The following is a 9,992-nucleotide window of genomic DNA, read 5'->3' on the forward strand; positions in this document are numbered from 1 at the left end:
TGGTCTCTCAGTTCTGGAGGCTGGAAGTCTGAAATCAAGGTGTCAGCAGGGTTGGTTCCTTCTGAGGGCCATGAGGGAAGTGTCTGTCCCTGGGCTCTCTTCTTACTGCTGGTAGTACCTTCTGGTTGTGGCAGAATAATTCCAATCTCTACACAGGACTCTGTGTGTGTATGTGCATGTGTCCCCGATTTTCCCTCTTTTTAATAAGGATACCAGTCATACTGGATTAGGGCCCATCCTGATGAGCTCATTCTAACTTGATTACCTCTGTAAAGATCCTATTTCCAAATAATGTCACATTCTGAGGTCCTGGGAGCTGGGACTTCAACATATGGATCTGGGGAGACCCAATTCAACCTGTAACACTAGCTGTGGGGGGCCGCCTCATGTGCAGAGGAGGCAGCTGCACTGCTTGGGAGAGCTTCATGGGGCATCAGCAGCAGCCACTTAGAAGATGGGCAGACTTTAAATTTCCACTGATGGCTCTTCCCCCACACAATTAACTTGTTTGGAGTTTTCTTGGACATGGCCTCAAGTCTAGAAAAACCAAAGCGTTCAGGACTTTGTTTACAAAACCTGAGCTTTCCACACAGGTCTGCCTGCATGTCTGAGTTCGCTCGCTTTGGATTGCTGAATCCAGTTTGCCTTTGCAGAACGTGCATTCTGCTTCCCAGGCAGATGATGACTAACATTGCACAGCAGCTCTTAATAACATAACCAGCCTGTGCTTCATGGAAGCCCACCCTGCAGGGCTTGATCAATCAAAGACAAGGCATCTGAAGCCCCGAGTATTCCCCCTGGGGTAGAGCACAAAAGCTGATGTCACTGCATGCACCTGCTGTCTCATAAAGCAGGTAGTTATTTTACTCCTGCTAAGTGGAGAGAAGGAAAGGAAGAAAGAGAGGGAGAAAGGAACCAGGAGAGGAGAGAGAAATGCTAATGAGTGTATGGCAGGTACAAGGAATTATACTCAACCTTGAAAAGAATAGTGGGATGCATATAAGAAAAAAACACAGACTAGCTCTTTTGAATTTAAATCTTAATGAGAGTAGTAACTAAAATGCAAAATTAGGGGAAAGAAGATTGGGAAAAGATTCCTCAGAACCTAGAATGGTGCTATTGTTCGGAGGAGGTTTCATTCTATGAATCAAATAAATGTATGAAATAAATAAATAAAAAGCCTTTCTCCCTTTTATTTTTCAGAGATATTTCTTCCACCGAACTGCAGACCCTACCTAGCTATGGGCTGGAGTCCATTCAGAAGCTAATTGCCACATCATCCTATTATCTAAAAAAATTGCCACCAAGAGAAAAATTCACCAACCTCCAGGATGCCATATTGACTTACCCCAGCCACTGCTGTGCTTTTAGAAACTTGCCAGCAAAAGAGTAAGTAAAAAACAAACGGTAAAGCCTGCCGAGCTGTGGCAGAAATTCAGACATCAAAACAGTCAACTGGCCGACAGCTCCCCGCCTTTCCACTCTCTGCCTTCTAGACCCTTTTCAGATAGACAGGAAGCAAATGAACCATCCGGGTTCCTCCTGAAAATTATTTCAAATAGTCAACTTACCCTGCAGCTAGAAGACCTTTGCATCCTATCTTGAGCTAATTGAATTATAGCCTCAAATTATTAGGCTATGAATGAATACAAAACTGGCATCTCGAAGATCAATTAGCTCTAATCCGTATCAGACAGCATAATTTCTAAAGAGGTGGGAAAGTGGCCTCAAGAGGGCAAATTTTACCTAATGTCTAAACCTTTAATTAAAAATAGACCAAAAAAAACCTACAGAAGGGTTTTTTTTTTCTTTGTTTAAGCTATTTCTCTTGCAGCAGCAGACCATCTTCTGTTTCAGACAAAATCCTAGCTCCCTGAGGCTCGGCTTAGGGAACAAACAGGGCACAAGCTCCTGGCTGGTTTGTGTCCAGTGAGGGGCATCTTACTGATTCGACAGATTCATTTCATTCCACAATGGAATGGCAGTGTATATAGTGTTTCTTTCTTTCCTTCAAGCATTATTTTTTACACTTTTTCTCCTGAGATGCATAGTAAAAAATACCTTTTTTACACTGCAACCCAGTTCACATCACATATGTAACTGACATACAACAAGGCAATACTTAACTTTTTACGTGTAATATGTTCTGATATTGTCTTGTCTATTTTAGTCTGTTTCATTTCATGGTTGGTTGGTTGGTTGTTTGGGAGTGCTCTGGGAGCACAGAGGAAGAGTTTCTAAATGGCAGCAGGGCTTATGCAAGGCTTCCTGAGAAAGTGACTTCTGCTGAGCCTTGAAGAACAGGTGGGATAGACAGGTGTGGGGGAAAAGCATGCAAAAAAGGCAAAATAGTTCCTGTGAAGGCACAAAGGCAAGAGACAGTGCGATGAAAATGATCCAGAAAAACTGGAGCCAGAAGACTTCTGGGTACAGGGAAGAAGGTGAATGAGGAGAGGAAATTAGGGAGAGGTGGGCCATGATGAGCTCTGAGTGCCAGGCCAGTTGTTCAGAGGATGGGCCACCACTGAAGAATTCAAAGCAAAATTACTCAGATTTCCTTTTGTAAAATATCACTCTGGCAGCAGGATGTAGGTTGGGTTGGAAGTGAGCGAAGCTGGTGAGAGACCAACCAGAAGAACAATACAGACACAGGTTCTGGACACCATTTTTGTAGCAAAGAGGTCACATCCCTTCTGAAATTATTGGCCTTCGAAAACTGTATTTCAGGGGCTTTTTATTCCAGCTGGTGAGAGAGACTGTCTCTGAGTATTAAAAAAATAAATTATGCAATTGTGGGCCAGAATCAAAGTGTAATGGGAATGTCACACAGGGGTTGTCTCGATTAGGATTAACTGATTCCTTCCATACCCCTAAAGCTCGAGACCTTGGATGCTAGTGAGGATGCAGAGCCTGAAGCTGGGCCAGTGGGATGTTTGTGCAATCCCTGATCACCCCTCTGCCCTGCAGCTGCTAAGTCTGGATAATGCTCACAGCTGCCTGGGCACAGGGCCCCGAAGACCTCCTTGCAATCTCTGATTAAAATTTCAAAAAAGACAGAGTAGACGGAACCCAGTGCTATTATCTGAAGGACACAAACAACCACATTTCATGTTAACTGTAGATTGGTTCACAAAGAATCTCTCAGTGTCAGATTAGAGACAGCATCTCTCTCGCTTTCTCCCTCTCTCTCTCACACACACACAATTTGATCCAAATTTCAGGATGTGTAATCCTCACCCCAAATAACAAGCTGATTAATTTTTTAAAGTGAGTCCAGTAGGTCGAATAGTTCTGATATATTCTCCACTTCCCTGCTTCTGTACAAAGTCATTCCTAAAAGGAATTGTCTTGTTAATATAGTGGAAGAAGAGGGTATAGAAATGTCTGGTTCAGATTGCCTCATTTCTCCTCTCCTCCCTAGGCAACGTTGAGGTTCTCACAGCCTGCTCCCCCTTCTATTTTTTCATCAGCTTTTTCTTTGTTCCTCCCCTTGGTTTTATTTTAGGAATACAAGTATAGACCTGCTTTTAATTCCTTAGCATGTTCCCCCTTTCTATTGGCTAAAGGCTTAAAGGGAAAGATGAAGGAAAAGGGAGCACCTACATATATTTGTGCACATAACTGAAAAAAAGGCAGAAAATTCACATAATGATGTCAGGTCCAGTATCTTCAAATCCCTACAAAAGAGATTCCCAGTTACAATTCAAAGAGAGTGAGGAGAGTGGTGAGGAGCAAACCTTAATATACCATAAAGACGGCTTTTAATGAGCATTGAAAAGCCTGTGATTCAATATGACAAATTTAAGGTTTTTTTCCTCTCTAGAGCCTGCACAAAACACTTAACATTCAGAAGCATTTTATCAAAGCTTGAAGCACTCTAATGACAATTCAGAAGCTTTATTCTCTCCCCAGGAAGCATTTCAGTTAGGACAATGGTACAGAACACAAAGTTGGTGTAATAGGTAAAGAATTTGGATGAACAAAGCATAAATAGACATGATCAAATTTAGTTTAAAGACCAAAAGCTCAACTGCTTTTTTTCTTCCCACCTCTTCTCTTTCAGGCAGAATTTTTTATTTTCCATTTTTGAAAACTTTCCCAAACAATGTGAAAGCACAGCACGGAAACCAGACAATAAAACGTTGTAAGTATTTGCATGCAAAGAAACCCAGGAAGCCACATCTCATTCTATGTGCCTCTTATTATTATCAGTGGCAACAATTTTCTTTTGATAAAAGTCTTGGTTGGGGGGAGAGTGTTTGCAAAGCATTTTTAATAGCTTTAAAGTCAGAACTTTTCTTTGCAAGTGGCATCCAGTTGATCAGATATCTCATTCAGCTTGTTGAAGGAAAAAAATTTTTCTAAGTACCTACATGTTCATTCTACAATTATACAGAATTCTCCTCAGAAATTCAAGTTACACTTGCAAGTATTTTAATGTCATTAAGGGCTTCTTTAAATGATAATTTCATTTGTAGGAATTTTCACTAGTCATATGGTCAACATTCCATGAAGATTAACTGATGGCAACACAGCTTCTAGAAGTAGTCACTTCCTTTAAAGAGACTTAGGCCACCTTGACTACTCTGTTCTGGAGCTTACAATTACTCAGCCTTAATGCTATCACTAATATACTCCATAGAATGGAGCTATGTTTCCATTCTACTGACTGATATTTTAACATTTTTCCTAGCTGCCTCGGCATCTCACATACCTCTGTGTAAAAAAAAAAAAAAAAAAAAAAGCGTGCCTCAAACAATAACCCCGTGTCCCCATGTCACGCTTACTGCAATTTAGAAATCTTATCATTTCCCCCATGTGTCCCTCAGGCTACAAAACCAGATTCCCTCCTAAGAAATCCTCCCAATCTCCATTCCCTCTTGTATATCTTTATTCTTCTTTTCCCCCCTATCAATCCACAAGTCACATAAAGGCAGCAGGGAAGTATGATGGCAGGACCCTGGGCTTCCAGCCTCCTTAGACTTGGGTGTGAATCCTTGGCAGAAATGTTCCTATAATGCTGGGAATTCCAGGACAAGAATTGCCTTTTTTGAGCCTTTTTTACTCATCTCTAAGGGACAGCAGAAATATTATTTGCCTTTCAGAACTATGAAAGTTGTTGCTAAAAAAAGAACACTATATCCTGTATCCTTCTTTTTTTTTTCTTTTAATTAGGTCTGTCCGCATCTGGCCTCCAGTGTTCCTTTTCCTCGTCCTTCCCACTCTTCCCTAATAGTCCTTCCACCAGTCTCCTTTCACATTACTATTTTTGCAGTTGTATGGCTTTTCATCTCAACAGGAAGCCACTTCTGGGTACAATCGATGGTAGCACCAAGGGATGGTTTGGGGAATGGGGAGACTTCAGCTCCCTCTCAATAATCCTCATTAGCCCCCACCACAAGCCTTCCCAGATGAGCATAAAATCTTAAAGTTTGCTAACACTGCTTTAAAACAAATCCCCTAATCTCCAGAATCTCCAAAACTACCTGAAATATATCATTTAACTTTAAAAAGTGTGCTTCCTGCAAAATCATTTTTATGATAAATCCCCTCCCACCCCTTCCCACCAGATTGCTCTTCCTGAGTCTCTAGAATTTAGACATTTAGAGCCAGCCAGTAAGCCTTACCTGCTCTCCCCAAGATACCATGTATTCTCACTGCTAAGGCTGGCCCCATTGTTTTCCTAAAATTCTGTCTAGTCTTTTCTCCTTTCTTTGTTCATAGTGACTGGAGCAGTGGTGCTACTGCTTCTCCTTCCCTTGACTCAATACTGTTAAGCCTCTGTGAGTCCATTCACATTCCCTGCATAAGGCTTCAGTACTAACCACAGCTCCGGGCTGGGTTTCGTCAGTAAGCATGCTGCTGCCCTCAGGAGCCATCCCAGGACACAAATGTTAAGTAGCAGCAGATGGGTATTTGGCCTGAAGATGAATCACCAAGGAGAAAATTGCTACATATATACCCAGTGACACAAAAAGAAAAAAGAAAGGGCAAAGGACCAGGGGAGTGGGAGAGAAGATATGCCTGACCTCTTACTGATATTAAATTTATTCAGAAATCCTGGCAGAAGCTTTAGAAATTTGAATTAGTGCTTCTAGAAGCTGAAGTAGTTTTGGAAAGGGGAAAGGAATAAGGAAAATTAAGGCAGCAGTAGTTGGAAAGTTTTCACTTGATTTAACAAAGGCTTTATTTTGTAGTAATCATCTAGGAGGCTTGCTTAAAATGCAGATGCCTGGGCTCTACCCCTAGAAAGTTTGTTTCAGGATTTGAAGTAAAGCCAGGAATCTGTATTTTACAACCCCCCTGGTGATTCTGATGGAAGTGGTTCAAGGACCACACTTTGGTGAACACTGACGAGGAGATGGTGAACAGAGGGAAGGCCCCTGGACCGTGGGTATGAAGACCTCGCAATGCCACTAGCGCCTAATCCTGAGGGACCTTAGGCAAGCCACTTACCTGCTTTAATTTTGGTTTCCTTGCCAATAAAATGCATTCAATGAGATGTTCTTAAAGACCTTTCTAATGTGAAGAAATAACCTATTTTCTTTCATTGTTTATAACCACTCTATTGCTTTAAAGATTAAAAATAGATCATTAGATCGATGTGCATGAAATGAGGACAAACAAACGTGCTACTTAATTTAACAATAAAACAGGGGAGGTTCCGCTGCAGTCTTCTGTGCACAGTAGCTTCCCTCCCAGTTCCAAATCGGCTTCTACGACTCCCAGCACCTTTTTAAATCCTGGGTCATGGATTTATTTTCTTCTTTTTTTTTAATCTGTGTTCTTTCCCTTCAGTAACTGTACTGCTCAAATACATCATTCCATCTACTCACTGAATTAGGTACACACTTCCTTATACAGAACATGAGAAGCTAAAGCTTTGAAAGTATAGAAAAATACTTTTAATGTGTGAGGAACCGTCAGGTGAAATACGTAATTGTAATGGTCCTGACAAAAAAAATATGCTCAGTAATCTCTAGCACCCAAGATTATAGTAGCAGACTGTGGGCACAGAGAAAATGTGTTGAGCCTACATGCATCATACTGTATGCAGTGAGTGTCCTTGTGTCCTCTCCGTTCCTCTCAGAGCCAGGGTTACTCTGCTTTACTCACTCCACAAACATTTATTGAATGGATATTCTGAGCCAAAATTGTGTGAGGCACCGAGATTTCAGGAATAAATAAAATCTAGTCCCCTGCCTTCAAGGAGCTAGTAAATATTAAAGAAGACAGATATGCATCATATGCAACATAATGACAATACGGTTTAACAATTACAGTGATACCTAAGCACAACCATAGCAGAGAGAAGGGGTAATAAACTGCTTGAAGGTGTAAAATCAAGAAACAGAAGCTTCTCTTTAAGGATGAGAAGGGATTCATCAGAAAGATGAGAGGAAGGGAAGGAGAAACAGCACATAGGATGAAACAGTAGAACTTACTCTGAGAGCCACTAGTTACTTTATGTGACCAAAAGGACAATGGCACAGGGTATTTACAAGATAATTATAAGAATCCCTAATGTTCACTGAGCACTTAATATGTCAGGATTTATTCTAAACATTCTACATGTGTTAATGCATTTAATCCTTAGCATGACCCTAGCAAGGAAGATATTATTATCCTCACGTGGCAAATGAAGAATGTGAGGCACAGAGATGTACTTAAGAGAGGCCATTCCAGGAGGAATGTACAGATGGACTGGGATGGCAAATTGGAGGAAAGATGCCAGGAAGAAAACAGATGTGACTGTCCCTTAAAAGATGAAAACCTGAACTCAAACAGTAGCAGGGGGTTGGGAGGAAGGGAGTGGCAGAGGTGGGACTGTCTCATTACTCAGGATAGAGTCCCTCTTCAATCCACTCTCTAAATTTCCTTTATACTCCCCTAAGGAGTATCTGTTTTCACAATTTCTTCCTACTGTCCATGACTATACTTTTCCTCTGCCTCTAGGGCTCTAGCAATCCATTCCTTGGTTCTGTTTCTCTCTGGGCTATTCAGTTAGCAGGGACTAAGGTGCAAGCGAGTGCACCACTAGCTGACTACATTCAAAAGTGTGAGCCTTCCAATCCCATTTGTGTTCTACCACAAACAGCTTCACAGCAGTTTGGGTGGCAACTGAATGGGATAAATAACTAAGAAAATGCCAAGAAAGGATTCTCTTTGATTAAGCAAGTATACTTTGTCATCTATAAATTTGTTTTCCAAAGAAAATCCACCTCTGTAAGCAGATTCATTAAGTCTTTGCATCAATGTATACAATCTATATATATAAAAAAAAGTCTAAATGGTTTTATATTCCCTTCTTAAACTCCTACATCAATTCAGAGTTCTCGGATAATTTAACAAATAAATGTAAGACTGAGACTATTGTGGCTTTGTTTCCTTTTGTTTCTTAGGCTTCAAGAAAACACTAAGGATGACTGTTAAATTCTTTTTTAAAAATCAGAATCATAGAAAATCCCTTAAGTTTACATTGAGCCTAAATATTCTTCTTACAGTTATTCTGCCATCTTTGCTGAGAGTGAACTGAGAGGCTGGGATTATGACCATGATATCTGCTCACCCAAGACAGTCCGATGTACTCCTGAACCAGATGCTTTTAATCCCTGTGAAGATATTATGGGCTATGACTTCCTTAGGGTCTTGATTTGGCTGATTAATGTCCTAGCCATCATGGGAAACATGACTGTCCTCTTTGTTCTCCTGACCAGTCGTTATAAACTGACAGTGCCCCGTTTTCTCATGTGCAATCTCTCCTTTGCAGACTTTTGCATGGGGATCTATCTGCTGCTCATTGCCTCAGTTGATTTCCAAACCAAAGGCCAGTATTATAACCACGCCATAGACTGGCAGACAGGAAGTGGGTGCAGCGCTGCTGGCTTCTTCACTGTATTTTCAAGTGAACTTTCTGTCTACACCCTCACGGTCATCACACTAGAAAGATGGCACACCATCACCTATGCTGTTCGGCTGGACCACAAGCTACGATTAAGACACGCCATTCTGATTATGCTTGGAGGATGGCTCTTTGCTACTCTAATTGCCATGTTGCCCCTTGTGGGTGTGAGCAATTACATGAAGGTTAGCATTTGCCTCCCCATGGATGTGGAAACCACTCTCTCACAAGTCTACATATTAACCATTCTGATACTCAATGTGGTGGCCTTCATCATCATTTGTGCTTGCTATATTAAAATTTATTTTGCAGTTCAAAATCCAGAGCTGATGGCTGCCAACAAAGATACAAAGATTGCTAAGAAAATGGCAGTTCTCGTCTTCACCGATTTCACCTGCATGGCACCTATCTCTTTTTTTGCCATCTCAGCTGCCTTCAAAGTGCCCCTTATCACAGTAACCAACTCTAAAGTTTTACTGGTTCTTTTTTATCCTGTCAATTCTTGTGCCAATCCATTTCTGTACGCGATTTTCACAAAGGCATTCCGGAGGGATTTCTTTCTGTTGCTGAGCAAATTTGGCTGCTGTAGACATCGGGCTGAACTTCATAGAAAAAAGGATTTTTTAGCTTATACCTCCAACTGCAAAAATGGCTTCACTGAATCAAATAAGCCTTCCCAGTCCACCTTGAAGCTGACGACATTACACTGTCATTATACAGTTGATGAAACTTGTTGTAAAGAGTGTTAACTCTTCCATCAGTAACCACATTGAACTATACCTAAATATGTAAAACATTATCTGTACCACTAATTTTAACAAAGAGGTGGCTTTAAGGAAGTTATTTATTCTTAGGCATGTTAAGGAAAGAAAGACCTAGAACTAGTTCGAAGTATAGTCCATAACAATTACCAGTCCAAAAACTACTTGCCATTGGTACACGATAATACATGATACAGAAGATGAGTGTTAGAAACTTTTATAGTAATTTTGACAGAGTAATTTTATGTCTGTTGACTCTAGTATTAAAAAAATTAGGTGACATTTTACATATCTTTGATTTTTTTCTCATTTCAAAATCTTTGTAGCAA

At 40.8% G+C, this 9,992-nt stretch overlaps 1 protein-coding gene across 1 annotated transcript in view; it reads left to right on the plus strand.

Moving 5' to 3' along the window:
• LHCGR (luteinizing hormone/choriogonadotropin receptor) overlaps positions 1-9,651 on the plus strand; it is a 53,808-nt gene extending 44,157 nt beyond the window's left edge. Inside the window, exons 9-11 of the mRNA XM_045828468.1 lie at positions 1,204-1,389; positions 4,064-4,144; positions 8,505-9,651. Coding sequence (XP_045684424.1) covers positions 1,204-1,389; positions 4,064-4,144; positions 8,505-9,651 — 1,414 coding nt within the window. The remainder of the gene's footprint in view (positions 1-1,203; positions 1,390-4,063; positions 4,145-8,504) is intronic.
• Positions 9,652-9,992: the final 341 nt, after the last annotated feature.

The sequence above is a fragment of the Phyllostomus hastatus genome, unplaced genomic scaffold, assembly GCF_019186645.2.
Source record: "Phyllostomus hastatus isolate PE091 unplaced genomic scaffold, TTU_PhHast_1.1 phas_scaffold_78, whole genome shotgun sequence".
NCBI lineage: Eukaryota > Metazoa > Chordata > Mammalia > Chiroptera > Phyllostomidae > Phyllostomus > Phyllostomus hastatus.